This window comes from Myiozetetes cayanensis, unplaced genomic scaffold (assembly GCF_022539395.1).
Source record: "Myiozetetes cayanensis isolate MyiCay16 unplaced genomic scaffold, myiCay2020 scf2-11, whole genome shotgun sequence".
In the NCBI taxonomy this organism is placed as follows: domain Eukaryota; kingdom Metazoa; phylum Chordata; class Aves; order Passeriformes; family Tyrannidae; genus Myiozetetes; species Myiozetetes cayanensis.
Genome location: NW_026087411.1, coordinates 1,517,665 through 1,537,048, shown reverse-complemented (window position 1 = coordinate 1,537,048; position 19,384 = coordinate 1,517,665). Strand labels below are relative to the sequence as shown.

At 46.8% G+C, this 19,384-nt stretch overlaps 1 protein-coding gene and 1 long non-coding RNA gene across 3 annotated transcripts in view; one reads left to right on the top strand and one right to left on the bottom strand.

Annotated features, from left to right (window-relative positions):
- EFEMP1 (EGF containing fibulin extracellular matrix protein 1) overlaps nt 1–5,474 on the top strand; it is a 41,181-nt gene extending 35,707 nt beyond the window's left edge. For both annotated transcript variants that reach the window (XM_050316997.1, XM_050316998.1), the window contains exons 8-11: nt 1,032–1,151; nt 2,551–2,674; nt 2,753–2,948; nt 4,268–5,474. In XM_050316997.1, the coding sequence (XP_050172954.1) occupies nt 1,032–1,151; nt 2,551–2,674; nt 2,753–2,948; nt 4,268–4,426 (599 nt within the window). In that variant the 3' untranslated portion in view covers nt 4,427–5,474. The remainder of the gene's footprint in view (nt 1–1,031; nt 1,152–2,550; nt 2,675–2,752; nt 2,949–4,267) is intronic.
- LOC126640820 (uncharacterized) overlaps nt 1–19,384 on the bottom strand; it is a 53,662-nt gene that overhangs the window by 33,319 nt on the left and 959 nt on the right. The gene's annotated exons all lie outside the window — the stretch shown is intronic.

The following is a 19,384-nucleotide window of genomic DNA, read 5'->3' as shown; positions in this document are numbered from 1 at the left end:
AAGGGCAATTCTCTGTGTTGTTGGGCTCCTCTGGAAATCAACCCTCCAATTTCTGATGTGAAGGAAGCGACAATTGTGCCTTTGAGGCGCTTTCAGGCCCGTGTACACAAACAGCGTGTCTCCTGATGATTATACAATCAGCACTGCAGTTCCTCTGCCAGAGCCTCCACAGGGGTGCTCTAATCCCCTTTTGGACAGCGATGATCTCACCCCGAACGCCCCGGGTCCTTTCTGCCAGCCTTTGAGCCAGAGAGGTCTGTGGTTCAGCACTGCCCTCCCAAACGAGCGGGAAGAGCTCTCCCAGATGCTCCCTGGCCAAGCTGCTTAAGCTAATCCTATTTGAACACAACAGGGAGCAGCAAGAATGCAGCCTCCAAGGACATCCCTGACCTCAAACCCGGAGCTGGGCTCCAACCTCGGAGGTGCTAGGAGGGAGCTCTGCTGCTTCCCGAGCCAAGCCCCAGTTCTGAGAGGTTTAAATGAGTTTCCTGTTAATGGCACTCCCTGTTAAATTCTGCTTCACACCAGACTTCTCTCACCGGGAAACGATGCTTACACAGGGATAAAAAAGCAGGAGAACGGGATACATTGAATACTATCAGAAGGCAAAAAAAGCCTTTTCCTCTTTCCCAAAGAGCTACTCCATTAGCACAGGGCACAAGTACAAAGGCAACATTTTTGCCTTACTAACTAATCTCCCATCTGTGTTTCTTTCCCCCTCAAAGTAATCCCACTTTGGAATACTACAAGTATACAAGCTTCCAGGAGATATTTTCCCAAATCTATTCTGAAGCCTAATTCAGCTTCTGCTTCCTCAAACCCCGAACTCTCCTTTTGGAAGATTGTTGATAAAACCCCAGTAGAACTTGCCTTCCCATCTGCAACTTGGAGGCATCGAGCAGCACATCTGAGGTTTTTACAACATTCTTTGGAGACAGATTTTACTTTTTTTCAAGCATTTAGCTGTTACATTTAGTTGTGTAACAAGGCAGATGTTAAGAGGCAGTAACTGAGCTCTTTGCTCTCTGCAGACACCGATGAATGCAGAACCTCAAGTTATCTATGTCAGTACCAGTGTGTCAACGAGCCAGGGAAATTCTCCTGCGTGTGTCCTGAAGGATACCAGGTAGTGGGAGGCAGAACGTGTCAAGGTAAGTGCCCTCACCTCAAAACCCTGCTTTTATGAGCACCATTTCAGCCAGGACTAAGAAGACCTGCCCTCCAGAAGTTTATATTTCACACCAGGATTATTCTTCTGTTAGCAGAAGTTGTGCTGATAAAGCTTTTGGTGATGATATGATGTTCAATTAACCTTATTTGAATCCTGCAGCTCAAACTCCAAGTCCTTCAGATTGCTAGGACAAAATTCCAGGGTTTGCAACCCCCAGGTAAAACTTAGATGTGGAGGTAGTGGGTCCAAGTTTCAGAGTTAAACATCCCTTACAAACATGAAACATGCCTTTATATCCTGTTTCTTTTTAGAGAGAGTCCTAAATCCAGTCACAGTAGAAACTGAAGATATGTTTGTTCTGATAACAGAAGACAAAAAAAAAATGCAAGCCTTCAGCAGCTTAGGCAATTTGTGTTTAGAAAAATAAACGTTCTGGCCAGGTGCCACCCAATGCCAGGGTTTTCAAGGTTGTGGTTTTTCCTCTCTGCTGTTAAATGCCCCCCATCTTGTTACAGAATATTGCAGAACAATGTATTAAGATCAAGAGCCATTGCTTCTGTAACCCAGAACCTGATTTTAAAGTCCTCATTCTTAGAAATAAATAGGTGTAGAATTATTGGCAGAAGAGATGAGAAAATAGCTTTTCTTTATCAATATCTTTTCTTACAAAATTCAGATTAACTTCTTTTCTACCCTAACAGCAGCTGGTACTGAATGTTGTGGGACAGCTGGAACATCTAAAAGATCTGATTACATTTGAATAAATCCTTCCTGTGCCTCTGAAATTCAGGTAGACAGTGGGGTTTTGGCAGTGACAGCAGAAGGAGCATTAATAATACAGTGCAGGGCTGACAGTCCCCACCTCTCTGCAGGCTTCTCTTCCCAGGAAGAAAAGGAAGCTCTGCTTTGCACAGTAAAAACGTCTGCGTTATTCCTTTCAAAGCCATTTGAGTTAAAATGCACCATTAATTAAGCATTTTAGATCATGAAACACAGGTTATTCCAAATGAGAACTGACAAAAGGCAGGAGATCAACTCTTCCTTGAGACTTTTCTTCTCTGCCTTCAGGACACCTCCTGCTCTAAAGTTATTCTTTGCTAATGAGAAACTTTACAGGAGTTCCACAGTTGGATTACATGTGATTAATGTCCATCTCCACTCAACTAAAACATCCAGTCTTACTTTACACTCAATAAAGAAGTTTATTCCACTTCTGCATGGAGAAATCCTTTATAGCCAGAAGAGCAGGGCGAGAACACTGAAACATGAGGAGTTTCTGACTAGCAGGTAGCTGGTTTTGGTTGTTTTGAAGACACAGTGAGTGTGTTTGCCAGTGATGGAAATGAGTTTGCTACACAGTCCCTGTTCCTTTCTCCCAGATATCAACGAGTGTGAGACAAGTAACGAATGCAGAGAGGACGAGATGTGCTGGAACTACCACGGAGGGTTCCGCTGTTACCCCAGAAACCCCTGCCAAGAGCCCTATGTGCTCACATCCGAGAAGTAAGAGGAGAATTCCTTCCCTTTAGGCTCTCCCGGGCAGGGAGCGCGGTGCTAACGTGTCCCCCGTGTGTGCCGCAGCCGCTGCGTGTGCCCCGTGTCCAACGCCGTGTGCCGGGAGCTGCCCTACTCCGTGGTCTACAAGTACATGAGCATCCGCTCCGACAGGACCGTGCCCTCCGACATCTTCCAGATCCAGGCCACCACCATCTACCCCAATACCATCAACACCTTCCGGATCAAGTCCGGCAATGAGAACGGGGAGTTCTACCTGCGGGTGAGTACGGTCAGCAGCGGCACCCGCCGCCCCTGCGTGTGAGGGCATCACACGTGGGCCCTGCACAAACACCTTCACTGCATCTCATCCGGCAAACAAAAACCTGTAACAGCATCCCACGAGTCAGTGCCTCAGCCCAATTTACTATGGCTTCATAGCATATGCTTTTAGTGCTGCAACTCATTCAGAAGACCACTTGGAACAACACTGTTTCCTGTTGGTGGGATGCAGTCAAGTAGATCCATATGACTCAGAGTGTCCAGAACATCTGCTTTTCGAGGGTTTTTGGAGGAAATCTGATTTCCTTGGACCCTTGTAATATTTATGAATTCCTGGGAAATCCTTTCCCTTCATGTGTAGCTTTATACTCAGTAAAACAGAACCAGTACTAAAGTTTCTATCAGAAATATATTAATTGGAAGGTTTTCATATTTAGTTATTTTCCTTCAAATCTGGGGCTCAGGGTGTTTTAATCCAACAAGTGTACCGAGGTAAGGCATTGCCATTGGCACCATGTTTCCCCAAGATGGGAACAAGGCACTGCTCATCTACATCTCACTTGTTCTGACATAAACTACAATCCAGTGCCTTGCCCTGGATTTATTACACACCAAAAGCCCATCACCACCCCAAAATACAAACAGTTCTTTGCTTCAAATAAGAACAAGATCGCTCCAGGTCTCACTTGGGTTAGAGCCTAATTAATTCCTACTCGGTTTAGTCAAACTCTGAGCTGGGTCTCAGATACAGTAGATGCATTGGATTCATCTGCACACCCCACTCCTGACATGGTGAGAAAACATTTGTAGCAGACAAAGGGAGAGAGGGAGCTTTCCCTTTTCTCATCACCTGGGAATGACAATGACCATTTCCCAAAGCAGCAGCATGCCATGGACAAGGCCCTCCCCAGGAGCACCATCCCAGCCTGGGAAGCGAGCTTTGCAGCAGGGCAAGGCGGGGATGGCAACAGCTACAGCCCAGCTGCAAACATTGCCAGTGTTTACGAGGAGAGCACGTTCTCACTTCGGGAGAACGAGCCATGAGGTGACAGTTTCCCTCAGCTACACCACTGTTAGAGACACTAAGCCTCTTATTTTACTCGTTCTCTCTATTTTGAAAGCTGGTAGGTGGGGATAAAAACAAAGCCTTCAGGAGAGTCTGGCGGCGCATTTACCCCTCTGGGTGAGGTGAAGCTTTCCCTGCAGCGAGGCCGGTGGGGAGGATGAGCCAGGGGCACTGGAAAGCGCTGTGTCTGTGTGGGGCAGGGCCAGGTGAGGCCCAGGGGAGGTGTGCTGAGCGCAGCTGTGTTGTCCCTGCAGCAAACGAGCGCGGTGAGCGCCATGCTGGTGCTGGTGAAGTCGCTGTCGGGGCCCCGCGAGCACATCGTGGACCTGGAGATGCTGACGGTGAACAGCCTGAACTACCGCACGAGCTCGGTGCTCAGGCTAACCATCATCGTGGGACCCTACGCCTTCTAGGCACCACGGCAGCCAAAGATGTCAGCAGAGAGAAAGCACTTACTATTTTATTTATAGATTTTGCTCTCTTTTTTTTTTTTTAAATTTTGTTTAGTAAGTTGGTATCTTTTATTCACACGTTACACCTGTAATTCCCAATTAGTAGATGTGTTCCATAGTATAACATGGGCATTGTCACTTTGTGTATAAAGATTTAAACCTTGTTTTTTATTACCTTCCTTGGACTAGGTCCATACTACGCTTTTGTATGAGAACTGTACGTTCACAGTATCCTGTGCAACCTCACACCCCCTCCCCAGCCAAAGAGGTCATGCAATTTAAAAGTGATCTTCTGTGTTGGTTTTTATTTTAAATTCTAATGCAGCTACACATCAATCTCAAAAAAAGAAAAAAATTATGTAGCCTGAATGATACACAAAGTAACAGTTATCTGATAAGCTGAAATATATTTCTTCTTTTCTAACTACTTTGTAACAAAAGGTAACAGTCAATAAAAATCTATTTCTGTAGACATTTATGTGCTATCACAGTGGGTTTTTCTAATCTGGGTTGGAGGTGAAGTTACATTGTGAGAAGTGCTTTGCATCAGGTTTTTATATGCAGATTGTGTTAACCATGCCACGGAATAACATCCTGCTCTCTCCAAGAAAAATAGACCATAGGAAGAAAATTCCTCCAACAAAGAAAAACTCCAAATGGAAAAAAACCCAGGCAGGGCACAAATGTCCATGAGAACACTGTTGGTAGTTACTGGGATGCAGCATTTTCAGACAGAACTTAACATACTATTTTTCCAGAAATATTATGTTGTATACTAAGAATGGAGTGCATTTCCTTGTTAAGTTATATCACTTCCAGGCACTCGGTCCTGGTCCTGCTCTTACAACTCAGATGTATCATGTACAGTGTTCATAAAATTTATTTCTAATTTTCAAGGACTAATAACATCTTTTGTAATATGTAAAATCTTATTTCTTGTCTAAAAAAATGTAGCAGTTAATCCTTCGATGTACAAAATTTTTAAATAAAGATATCTTACCATACTGTACGGAGTGTATTTTGAGGCAGTTTGTTACTACCACCGTTACTGTCAGCTACCGGGGGAGTCTGCAAAGCCAGAATGATGCAGATCTGAGCCCATGCAGTGCTTGGAACACTGAAGGTGTAATTCCTTTGCAGAAGGACAAACCTGCTGCCCACTGAGCTTTAGTTTTACTGACAGCAAAAATCCACTCCAGGGGGAGGGATTTAACCGGCGTTTTCCATGGTGGAAAGTCTCCGATACGGAGCTTGGCTTGTGGGAAGCTCCCTCCTCTCCCCAGAGAGATTCCTCCCCATTCATCACCACAAATCCACTCGGTTGGAAAGGCACCTCCTCATTCCACACATGTATTGAGCAAAAGGTCTGCTCCTCCTCCTGCAATTCCTCACCTCCACACTTAGTTTGTTAAGTAACGTTTCCTCTACCCACAAAGGAGCTGTGCCTCCCCCTCATCCCCAGCATGAACACTGCTCTTCTACTCAAACTTTTAACTTCCCAAGTGTGGAATTCACCACTGCCCATTGCGAGAAACAAAAGGGTTTGGTGCTTCTGGGTTTAAAATAGGTAGCTCTCCCTCGACAGGTGCCCTGGGGAGGCCCAGGTGGCTTTTCCCCCTTCAATGCCAGGACTTACAGGGGGCAAATGAAGCAACCACAAATCAGCCCTGGGGTTCCCATGCTGCCCCAAGGATTTACTCTACCTTCATGACCTGCCAATATTTACGTCGTTTTCCATCACCAGCACGTGTAAGTTCTCCTTTTCAATCTCTGCTCATCTGACAATGACCCCAAACTGATCACCATAAAGAGAGAAAAGCATTTCTCAAATGGCAGGAGCAGCAGAGGCAGCTGTACCTCATCCACGTGCCCAAGCCACATCAGCCTGCACAGCCCTCCACATCTCCCTGAGCACAGCAATCCCATGAGAACCAGGAGCTGGAACAGCAACAGCCCCTCCAACCCAAAGCAGGAGCAGAGCAGGGAGGGGCTGCAGCGGGGCTGTGCAGGCACTGGCAGGGGGGCTGGTGTGGGTTTGGGAAGGGGTGGGGTACCTGACTGAGCATTAAAGACCACGATCACAATGAGAAGATGGTTCAGAGCCTGAGCAAGGAGAGATCTTGTGCACCAAAAATCCTGTGTTGTTAGGAGGGAAAGCCACAGGTTCCTTCAACTCTCCGGGCCAGCAGAGCCCCATCTGCTCCCTGCAAAACACATGGAGCTGCAGCAAACATGCAGCAGAGTTTGAAGAGCTACTTGGATTCTAAAGAACACTGAAATCCTGAGGAGTTATAGGAGAGCAAAGTGTTTGCTCAGCCCTCTCTGTATCCTACCAGCATGACCATTACCAATAACACACCCAGGAAAGGTCTGCATATAAATCTGTCAGTGCTGGAGAAGAACCTAAATCAGGATCACATGCAAAGTTTGGTATCTTCTTAGAAATAGAAAACAGGGAGAAAAGAGCAAAAAAAAAAAAGGGTTTTGAGAAAACAGAACTTAAGGAAATCAAAATGCAAGTTCATTCACTTCCCTGAGACCACTTGAAGGCAGTGCAGTGGGATTATTTTGTTTGGAAGGCTCACAAATGCTAGTTTATTGTTGAATCCCGTTTCCATGGCTGCGGAGAGTTGCTTGTGTTTTGAATGCTCATCCATGTTTCTAACTTTATAACTCTCCCATTAAAATATAGAACAGCTGCTGCCCCAGTCAGCTGTGGAGCACATGGAGCCCACCAGGGACAAAGCCCACTGTTAACAGGGAGAATTATTTTTAACGCCCTCACATATCTAAACCTCCCCATCATCTCAGCGAAATGGCACGTTTCCACACTTCCCAGCTGGGGGAACACCTGCAGGATTCCAAACTGAGCTGGGCTGCATCTGCTGCAAAACCCAGCCTTATTTCATCTGGCCAGCAGAAAAAAGTGAGCAGGGCAAAAAGTGAACTGTGTTTCATATCTGGGGAAAAGCAGATGTGCAGTTAAGATGTTTACACAGCAAACAGTTCTGTATATATTAGGAGGAAAGAGAGCTGTTTAATAAAATGGGGGTGGTTTACAGTTGCCAAAGCAGATTTGGAGGACGGTACAACAGCTTTTGTCATTTTTGCATGGGAAAAAATCCAGACCCGTTTTATATTGGTATCGATTATGTGCATTGAACAAGTCATTTTTTTTTAAGTAAGAGATCTCAGAGTTAACTCTTTTTTAGGCCTCACATTTATTGTCTACATGTGGTCATCAGAAAAAGCTGCAAACGTTGTGTCACATGATTGATTCTCTGGTATCTCAGCCAACACCTCAGTACTGGATGAAGGGCTGAGTGGCCAAGACACTCGGACTGAAATACTGGAACTAGGTGAGCTTAAAGTGCTAGTGCTGAAACTGCTGTAAGTACTGGAGTTAGGTGAGCTCCAGGTTTTGCTTGCCAACAGCCACTCTGTCAATCACGTGCTGTTTCTGCTCTCAGCTGAGAAATTATTTCACTTTCTGATTTAGAATCCCCACAGTCCCAGAAGGAACATCAGCGCTCTGCATCTCTTCTCCCTCCCCAAATGCATCTGGGTAATTAACATCTTTTAATGTTAATAATCTTTCTGTATAAATACACAATACATATATATTCAAAGAGGATAAACACTCAGAGCAGTGCTTAGCTGAGAGCAGCAGCTCCTGCCCTGCAAACACACACTCTGGTTCCCTTCACTGCACTGCTTTAATGAAACATTCATTTTTTCTCTTCCCCCCAAGCCCTAAGATACCCCTCTGCAGGTCTACAAACACTCCCAGTGCTGCATCCTCACCTGAACAAGCACACAGAGAAAGCTCTAAAAGCGAGCAGCCTGCCACCTGGGCTGACAAAACCCAACATATTGATGCTGTTAAACTCTGAAACCAGAGTCATGAACATTACAGACACCTCAAGGTCCAAATCCTGCCGGTGCCACTCCAGGAACATCTGGACCTGTGACCACCTCCTCTCGAGGGGCACGGTTTCTCCCTGCGCTCTGGGTGTTTCTGGAGTATCTCTGTGCAGTATAGAGGAATGTTTCCTATACAGAATATATACAACAAACACCCAAGTGGGAAGTCAAGAGAGCAGAATTCCTGCAGGCGGCATGGAAACTAGGAAAACAAACACATTTTGGAAGCTGGGAGGAAGGGCTGCAGAGGGGAAGCCAACATACCAAAGCAGCAGGGTAAAAGGCATTATTAAAATCAATAAGTCATTCTCTGAGAGGCTGAGGTTGTATAGGAACATGGAAAATGGAAATGTTCCTGAGATGTGGAAGGTCACACGTGCAAACAAACACGGCAGGCCAAAGGAGCAACTCACAAATGCCTGCGCTGGCAAATCCAGCCTCTTCCAGTCACAGCAGAAACAAATTCCCAGGAGCCTCATGGGGCCAAGGAGAGACCCACACATTAGGGGAATGAGCAAAAAAGAGAATGCCACGGTAAAAGAAATGAAGCAAAACTTTCTGCCCTGTGTCTGGAGGAGGAATCTGGCACAACAGCAATGCCCTGAAGGACATGCCTCAAAGTAAGAGGTGCAGAAAAGAAGGGGAACAGAACATTTTGCTGATGATATCCAGTCGCTCAGGTAAAGATGAGCATCCTCTGGAAAACACAGCCCTTACAGTGCTCTGAATATTGAGCAAAAAAATCCAAAATAAAACCAAAGGGGATAAATGTAAAGTGATGCACTCGAGGGGAAGTGATCCCAGCTTTGCTTGAACAGCAAAGGGAACTGAATCAGAGCAGCACCTCCCAGGAGAGTGTCAGGGTTATGACAGACCAATCCAAAAGGAAACCACAGCTCTAGAAAGGTGATCCAGCATCAGGAGTAAGTGGGAACAGAGCAGGGAATGAAGCTGAACCTTAACACTGCTGTATAAATGCACTGCAGCCTGAACACAGCGGGCAGTTTGGGTCCTGTCCCCCTCTTGCAGCAGGATGCTGGCAATGTCAAAGCTCAGCTCAGGCTGAGAGGTAACTGCACACATCCACAGCAAAGCCTTCCCACATCCAGCAAACATGGGGCTGTCCTGGACTGGAGCTCTCCCCTGGCACCCCCGGGCACAGGGGAAGCATTTCCAGTTTGCCACGAGCAGCTCCAAAGCTGTCCCACATCCTTGCCAGGAGCTCTGCTGTCAGCACTGTCTGCTGCCATGCCAAATTCCCAAAACCTGGAAGTCCCACCCCAAGGAACAAGGGAGCAGCCTGCACAGAGCAACATTGATGCTGCATTAGTGAGGCTTTGGGGTGGTTGCTGCCAGTGCTGGGGTCAGTGCCCAGATCTCACACCCTGACCAGCAGAGGCCACAAAAGCATCAAAGCAAACTCAGTCAGCAGCAAATGTCTGCAAAAAGAGTCACCTTCAAGGGAGAAAAATGTAAATCATGCCCAGTTTAAAGGCACCGCCTGGGGGGAGGCAGCAGGAGCCAGATCACTGCAGATAATGGTGTTTCCAGGAAAGCCATTTCTGGACAAACTTAGACACGAATTGACCCTCAAAGCGATTAAAACTGAGGTCTGTATTTGCTGCTTTGTCTTCCTCAAATAATTTTGCCACCCAGGGATGGTCTAGATACCACCCCCCAATATTTGGTAGGGCTGTTTTGTTTCATGAGAGCTCTAAAAGCTGCCCAAGGTAGGTAGGTAGGCAGTGGAGAACATGAATGAACACGCCAAGCACTCCCTGCAAGGCTGGTGATTCTGCACTGGAAACCAAATCGCAAGGATCAAAATAGTAACATGAAACTTTAATGGGGTCAGAAGATTCCTGCCTCTGCCCTGGAATGCTGGAGAGGGAAGATCTAAATTATGCAGTGAATCTCTCCAATAAAGCACTGAGATTTCATGGACAATAAAGGAGTAGTTTCTTCTCCTGTATCACAGTGAGCATCTCCAACAATCCCTCTCTCCCTCCCTGCTCTACAGCCAAGCCTGTTCCGGCTGTTCCAACTCCCATCTCCCAGGCTGAAAGCTGCCCAGCTCCACCACAAGGAGACATTTTGCAGGAATGTTCCCTCAGTTTGAAAATTATTGCCCCCATTTTTCTGGAGAGACAGGAGTTGAGAGGCCACAGTGACATTCCTGCCAAGCTTCAGTTTGTGCTTTGCACAAAGGCTGTTTGCTCCTAAGTGTGAAGGAAAGCTGGGAAGGCACCACATTCCCATCATGGCAATCAAAAATGCAAATGAGGCTCTGCTGAAGGGTTATTCACACATTCCTGTTACAGGTGTATGATACAGCAGTGCTGATGTACAAAGAAATGAGGATCCAGGCAGCACCACCATCCCACTCACAAATCCCCCTGCCTGAAGGTACCCAGGAGATTAAAACACCTCTCTAAGCTGGCAGCTTGTTGGCACAGCCTCCTCCTATCACAAAGTAAGCACTTAAGTCCCTATTCACCTTGTCATAATTTGATGCTTGTCCCTGGGCCAGAATCCCAAAACCAGCCTACTTTCAACTGTTAAGCCCAGCAGCTTGGTAAGTGTCTGCTCCCCAGACTGAGGGAGAGGGGATAAGCTCTAACCAGCTTGGAGAAAACAAAACACACTTGTAAAATTTCTCTAAGCATCTGAGTTTCCAAAGGTCAGTTTTCAATCTGAGCACTGAGTATTCAAGCACATTTCAGAAGGGGGAGTGAAGCACCCCCAGTCCATCTTTAACCTGCCTCTTCAATGGGCTTGGGGCAGCACCACAACACACCCCCCACTGTAGCATTTTCTTATCTGCATTCCACCCTTCCACTGCTGTGACAATGCTGCAGGTGTATTTTCTATCTCTGGACAGCAGATTATTTCTCCACCTCTGGGCTTACCTAAACTTGCACACCCTCAGACACTCGGGATCCAGGCTTTTGGTCTGATTGCTCTTGACCACCATCACCCAAAACGAAAACACTGCTTAGGGGGAAAAAATACTGTCTAGAAATTTAGCAGGAGCATCCTGGTCCTGAAAATTACACAGTGTAGGATATTTGGTGATGGGGGAAGTGTTTTTGCACACCACAGGCCCCAAAATCCCCCAATCAGCTACACAACCTGGCCTATTTCAACAGCTGTCCTCGGCAGATGCTTCCCGAGGTTGCCTGGAGCCTCCAAAAGGCCGTAAAATATTTGCAGTAATTCCCTGAACAAACCCAAGAGGCTTCCTCGAAGCAGAGCCCTCAGCTCTGTTGACTCGCCTTTTTAAAAGGTAATATAAATTCCACTTACGCTGGTTTGTTTTGATGTTGAAATTGGTCTCCATAGACATGGTTGAAATCGTGCCCTGCAGCGCCGAGGCTGCAGCCAACAACCACACAGCCCTCTGCCAGCTCAGGGCTCAGGAGGCTTCCAAGGTGCAAGTGCCATCCCACCTGGCACAGCGGCACTGGGACAGCCCAGGCAGGGACAGGGTGCCCCGTCCCACAGGTAAGAGCCACGGCTGAGGCCACCCAGGCACCGGAGAGGCCTGTGGGGTTCCCCCCGTGTCATCCACTGCTCACGCATGTCCTTCACCAGGCACAGACAACGGGGCAAAAAGCCCGAGACAGCCAAAAACAAGCCTAGAAAAATCCATTTTTAAAAAAATTTTTCAGGCCTCATTGCCCTGCAGAAGCTCCCTCGAAGGCTGACACGCAGCTACGACCAGTGGGGTGTTTGCCAAGCAGAAACAGCCATAAAAAGAAATCAGGGTGAGACAAACGGGGGGAATATGTGGAGAAAGGGCAAGGAGAGGGTTTTATATGGAAATTTCTACCGAGGGTAACATTCCTGTCTAACACAAGCATTTTAATCCTTCCGGATGGGAGCCCCAAGCCAAACCCCAGTGAGGTCTGATGTTACGATAGCACTGCAGCTCAGGGATGCTGAACGCTCTGCGAGAGCCGCAGGTTCCCTCAGTGCCAAAAAGCGTCCAGGAGAACAGCAAAAAAGCTTTCAGCTCTTCCCCATAACCCACTGCAACATCCCAGCGTGAGCAATCGGAGCAGAAACGAGTCCTGAGGCATCCAAGTGCATTGGAACATGGGAATGCTGTGGAACCTGCCCACCCCATCCTGGAAAAAAGCAGGGAATGACCTGTATTTGAGGAGGCATTATTTCCATTACACTCTTTTCTTCCCCTTTCCAGCCCCACAACTGCGCATGCCACCGCCCCAAGGGTGGGTTTCCAGCCCTCCCTCCCACAGCAAAGGCAGCCACGCAGGATTTCCCTGGAAGGCTGGCTCAGGCTGGGATAAAGCCTGGCTGAGGGGGCTCTCAGGCTGAGCCCAAGGCAGGAGGCACATTCCCCGGGTCAGCAGTGCAGCGAGCGTGAGCTCCCACGAGCGATCAACTGTTGGGAACAGCTTGTCCCGGGGCCTCCAGTGCTGCCAAGGCCCATTTCTGCTGGGTTTGTGCAGGATGCCAATCCCTCCCCACTCAGACTAAGCTGCCTCCAGGCCATCCGAACGCACACACGTGAGATCACGGGTGAGATCCGGAGCGATTGCCGTGCTCTGCAGCTCCGGCACAGCCGCCGCTTCCCTTCTGACCTCGCATCACCCCTGCCAGAGGCACTTGGTCCCCTCCCAGGGCTCACACACCTCTCTGGGACCTGGGAACGCCAAAGGGATCATTCAAGAAAGGATATTTTGCTGACAGGGCAGAGCTGAGCCATCAGGGCCGTAGAGCTCAGCTCTGGGGGCACATCAACCTGACAAGGTGCACAGGACCTGTTGGCTTGGAGATGTCCATGTCCATCACCCTGGAGAAGAATTTCCCCCTTTTAGGACTCTTCTGAGTTTATTAAATCCATTAATTTATTACAAGAACCAACCCTAGAAACAAATAAATCAACCTTTAAGCCTAAAAGCTTGGTTTCAAAACCATCCTGAGAGGCTCAAAGTTAAAAAAGGACAGATAGCCAATTAAAAATACTCAATAATCTCAAAAGTCCCAAAATTCCTTATTTGTTTACTTATCCAACTGCACATGAATAATTTCAGTCTAGCACAGGCCTGTTTGGGTGCCAGATCATGTTTGCAAGTCTGCCCTGTGCGAGGCAAAGGTACAGTTGAACTTGGATGCTATGCAGGTATCAGCCAGCGATTAGCAGTAATTGCTAAACAATTTTCCCCCAAATCAGATCAAACACAGCTCAATGCCCATGGTTGTTGCTGGTTGCTGCTGGGAGGAAAGCAGTTGCTAACACACAAGTGCTGGGGCTCCAATTCTCACTGCAGTTAAATCCAGTTAGAACAGTAACTCTACTTTCTGGGGCTGATTTTTTCTGCATTAAATTCCATTTCTGCACACGCCAAGATAGACAGACCTAAAGGGACACTTGTGTGCACAGTAACCATGATTCAGCTCACAAAACACCACAGAATTCTGCACATGCACCTCCAAAGCCACCGGTTGGACCATCCAAAACTGAATCAGCACTGAGCGTGTGGAAAGAATATATTTATAAGGGAAAAGATGTTACAAGAAAATTTTGCCAATGTAATCAATTCCTGCTTGGAATTGATCCCTCAGCTCCTCCACAGAGCAGCAGGGCAGCAAGCACTGGCTCTACAGCAACTGGTGAGCAAGAGTTTGCAAAAGCTTGCCTGTCAACCTGTGCTGTAATTACACAGCTCATTAGTTACTCACTGACAACTTCTGTCCCTTCACAGTGAAATAAAAAGCGCCCTTCCTTGGATTGGTGAAGCTCTCAAAGTTTTCTTGAGCTCAGGTTCTTTAGGTTTACAAAACTAGGAACACTAAACCTCCATATTCAAGAGCTGAAGTAAATCAACTCAAAATATCCAATAGAAGCAGAAAAAACCCCTTAATTGTAATAACTGAGTTTAATGATGTTAAATGGCAAAGCTCATCACAAAAAAACCAATCACAACTGAAATATTCTCCCACAGTGTTATTTAGGACAGGTTTCACTCCACTTGGACAACAGGAACAGGATTCACAATCTATTTAGAAAAGGGAAATGTGTTCCTAAATTTGAAAGCAAGATTTGCCCGTTTCCCTGAACAAGAATAAACCCATGCAAGGCTTGGGCCTGGCACTGAGCCCACACTCTGTCCCTGGCAAACCAGCACCACTGGGCACAGGGGGTGTCCCATCTCCTCCTTCTGCCACCAGCAACACAAGCTGGGATGCACAGGTGGGTTCCCAACAGTCCCCCCCTCAGGAATTTGGGGATTGCAGCATGGCCATGCCAAGCTGCAAGGGCCAGGGTAGGAGGTTCCATCACCAGCTGCCTGGTCCCTGAGGAGAAAGGCCCTCCAGGAAGCATTAACACTCACCCAGTGGAGGGTAGGGGTCAAACAGAGCCCCCAGTTGTTCCAAAAGCACCCTCAGCAGGGTTTTCCTACAGTCCTCAAAAGCACATTCCCTCTTGCCTGTGAGCAAGGCACAGCAGCCACTGGTGTTGGGGCCAGCCCTGGCCAGGGATCCCCATGCTGAGGCCAAAAATCCCCAAACCCTGCAGAGCCAGCCAAGAAATTGGGGTTTATTCCAGCTCAGCCAGACTCACAACCTCAAATTCTTCCCAGCGTCAAAAAAAAAAAAAAAAAAATCAGCCCCAGCCTCAAAATTCTGTGGCGTGGCAAGTCAAACCCCTTTTCAGAGCACAAAGCAGATGGAGGGAGAGTTTTCTTGGCATTGTTTTCCATGCACAGCTTCCTCAGAGCTGTGAATTTGCTGGTGCCCATCAGCACCTTGCACTGTACCCCTGTCACAGGTAGAAATTGCTGTGCTAGACCAGCTGACCACATTCCACTGCCCTCAAAACTACAAGTGTCACACCTAAGCAGGTTCAGGAAGAAAATATAAGAGCTTTCCAGGTTAGACCTCACTTGTCCATCATGGCAGGGACAGAATTTCATCTCCTTGAGGATTTCACAAGTAGAAACTACCCAACAATTGCTTGGAATTGTTAAAAATAGGTATAATCCTAAAGGAAAGAAGTCACAGAGAGAATATTCAGCAAACACCAGCCTGCAGATAACATGGTACACTGGATATTGCTGCCCTGACTTGGTGTTTATGTTTGCCTGTGCACACAACTGTAGTATCTTGAACAATGCAGTAACAACTGAAAAAATCATTTCATAAGAGGTGGTTTTTTTCAGAACTGGGTGGAAGCTCTGAAGCCAAATGCAGAAGGATGGGGGAGCAGCTGTCCTGGGAATAATATGCTGGGAGTTATCGATCAAGATCAGTCCAGTGACACAGTTAAAAATCGGGTGTACCACAGAGAAACTCCTGCTGTCCCTCCAGTGCTCTTTACACCCACCACATACAAACTGACAAACAACCTGTAAAGGTTAAATTTGGGAGCTTGGGGTGCTCTCAGGACAGTGCCCCAAATCACATCGAGGCCAGACACATCACATGAAGATACAGTACAATAAAATAAACCAAAGGGTGAAGCTGAACCACTGAACTGGAACCAGCTGTGAAGCAAATTCCTGCCACCAGGAGCAGATTTATTAACCCTGTTCAAACTTTTACATGCCCTCCACATTTCAGCCCCCCAAACAAGGTTGGCTGTACTTAGTTTTAGATGGCAGATACCCTTATGGTTATAAATACAGATCACTATTCTCCTGCTTTTACTAACAATGGCATTTTTCAAGCCAGTTGCAACTTGTGTGAGTAAACCATATGAATTAAACACCACATACTTAATTCTTTACCAACCTTTCTTTCAACAGTGCAGCAACAGCTACAACTATAGCAAGTGCTGATGGGATTTATAACTGGGTCCTGACTATAAATCATATTTTTTATCAGCCTTAGGAAGTTTTTATTGCTGTTTTCATCCTTCATTTTCTATGTACTATCTCCTGGGATCAGGAGGACCTATATCAAGGTGTAACTCTTACTACACACCCCAAGAAATAGCACAGATGTTTTCCTAAGCAAAGATAAAAGATTAACGTAAACCTGTAGGGATTCCAAGGAGTCAGTTTGAAGCAATAACTTTGTTCTGAGCCTACTGTATGTGTGTTCGTGGTAAAATTCAAAAGATTCACACAAAGAGCTAGACCCAGCCCTGCTGAAACCAGTGACATTTGTCCAGAGGATGGAGCCAACACGCTGGAAATGCGTCAAGGGCACGGCACGGGATGACAAACTGCTCCATCATTAGCTCTTAATTTAAGCTTAGCCCTCCTTTTTAAGGAGAGGGGGTGAGAACAGCAAACAAACCCCATATCCATCACCACATCCACACAGTTCCCAACTCCTATTTATAGTTGTGCTTCAAAATTAAAGAGAAATATGCAAAGCACGATGGCAGAGGGGAGAGAGAAGGAACAGCTCCGGTTCATGGCTGTGGCTTTATTTGCAGAGTGCTGCCCACACTCAGCACTGCTGCAAGCCCAGCCTTTGCCAACACCCAGCTTCTAACAAAGCTGCAAAGACTTCTCCTGGAGTTTCCTAGACAGCAAAAATGACTAGGTTTCCATGGCTAAGATGCTGTAATTACTGACAAGTTCAGGCAGGCAAACAGCTCCTGTGATTTTTCTGACTGTTACATGACATTCTCCTGTCCTTCTTCCACCACCTGGACCTTCCTGCATGGCAGCACCAGCAACTTGGAGGCTCCCAGGGCTCTGCCCCTTCTTAGAAAAGCTCTAAGAGTCACTGCCTTGTTTTGCTCCTCTTACTCCAAATGCTTTATAAAATTAACACACTAAGTTAAAAGAAAGCACAACCAACATGAAAAGCCAAGGAACTATTTAATAGCTATTTTAATCTAAACAATCACAAGTAGCTTTTCAACAAAGGATTTGAACAGTTCCAGATTCACCTTTTCTGACTGATTTTGAGCCACCACCTGACACACCACAGATCAGTCACACTTTGCCTTGCAATCACTCCAGTAAATCAGGGCCTTGGGTCATTTCAGACCTTGCATTCCTTGGAATGTAACAATTCCCATCTTAACCATTTAAAACCAGACCTTTGGCTCTTCACAACCAACGTGGCCTCACAAGGTGCTGCAGAGAGGAGCCCTGAGCAGTGCTCAGCCCTCAGAAGGGATCTGGGGAGAGTTTGCTAGAGCACAAATCATTTTAACTCAGAATCCCCCAAACTGAACTGACAGAAAACAAGCACAAACACCTGGAGCTTTGTGCACTACATGGGATGTTCACTCGCATTTCTTTTTACACGGCCTGAAAACACAGCTCAAAGTCATTTGTACTGTTAGAAGTGGTGCTAATTCAGTTTTGGAAACAGCTATCTGGGTTATCCCACACAAGCAGAGTGCTTTTGCTCAACTCTTTTTAAGAACACAGCACTGAATGCTCAGAATCCACAAAAATGCCCAAAAAGGCTTAAAAATCACACCTTTAGGTCCTCCTTTTATAAACCAGAAACTCAGTGACCTTCAGTCCCCTTCATTCCCATTGCACACACAAAGGGAAGAGCACTATTTCTTCCAAATACTGTAAAATTTACCATTTCTCTTGTAAATTCCATACAATTTACTATTTCTGTCGATTTTTCTCTTCACTTCAAGTGAAAGAAAACACTTTCTGTGCCGCTCACTCATCCCTGCAAACTCAAAATTGTCCCCCCCGAAGAGTCAAGTCAGGGATTTATCCCAGAGAGGTATGAACTAATAAGCGATAAAAACCAAGGTGTTGTTTTCTATTATCCCATCGAGATGGGGGCTCTTTTTAGAAGTTCCCCGGCGAGCCGTGGAGGAGTTGTGCGGGCAGAAGCTGCACTCTGCTGGCCCCAGCAGCGAACAGCCAGCGCGCAGCTCGGCCCGCAGCAGGAGCAGCGCATCCCTCGCTCAGCTGAGCACTGCCGCCCTATGGCAGCAGGTAAATTAGGGAGCAGCACACGGAATCGCTCACCTTAGGGGTTTACTCTGCCCAGGGAGCTCCCTGCAAACCTGGTGGTCTCCATTTCTGTGCCACAGAAAGGCCAGGCACGGTGAGGAGCTCCCACCAAAGGGTTTCCCAAAAAGGCTCCACAAGCGGCGCTCCCTGGAAGTAAAGGGAGGGATGCTTCGTGCTGCTCTGAGGGAAAACATTTTTGTAACCAGTTCACTCAACAACAAAGTAACTCTCACTCTGGTTGCCCATCCCTCTGATTTTCTGGTGGGGCTCAGATGATTAAGTGATACATTTTAACGAAAGAGACTTTGTTGTCAGAAAAAGTAAGTTAAGAATTTTACTGAGCTCTGCAAGGCATTCTCTCTACCAGGATTTGGGAAGGGAAGGGGACTTCCCAACATGAACAGTGGCCTGAGATCAAGGGGGCCACAGCTGCACTGCTGTGGTAGAGGCTCTTTGTTCTTGCCTGCAGAGTTTGCTCTAATAAACGATTTTTCCCCCTCAATATTGTTTCTCCACCCCCCCCAGCTGCTGCCTCAGCTAAAGGGAACCACTGTCACGTGTTCATGTACACCTCAGGGCACTTGCCCAGCTTTTACAAGTTACCACAGTCATAAATCTCCCCCCACTTTAGGGTTTTCCAACCCAAATGCCCTCATTTATGGCAAAAATGAGCAACAAGTGTTTCAGGTCCATCTCCCAATTTCTTCCCTCTCCAACCTCAGGAGTATTCCCCTCACACACCTCAGCCCCAGCTCTACACCCACTGCCAAAGCATATTTACCACCTCAGAAAAGCACCTTTGCTTCAAAGACACCATGCAAATACTTAAAAGACATATTTGCAGAATCTCAAATGTTACAGCAAGCAGGTTTGTGTATTTAGTAAGTAAGTGTACACAAACAGCCTCCCATTTGGCATCATCCCCTGCCCCACTGACCCGAAGCATTCCTGTTTCCTGGGGAGCTGGTGACACAGAAAGCAGCTCAGCAAAAAGTGGCACAAAACACAAAGGTAACTCCTTCAAGAAGAAGAGCTTGTTAAAGGGAATAATCCCCCTTTAAGCAGAGGGAAACATAAT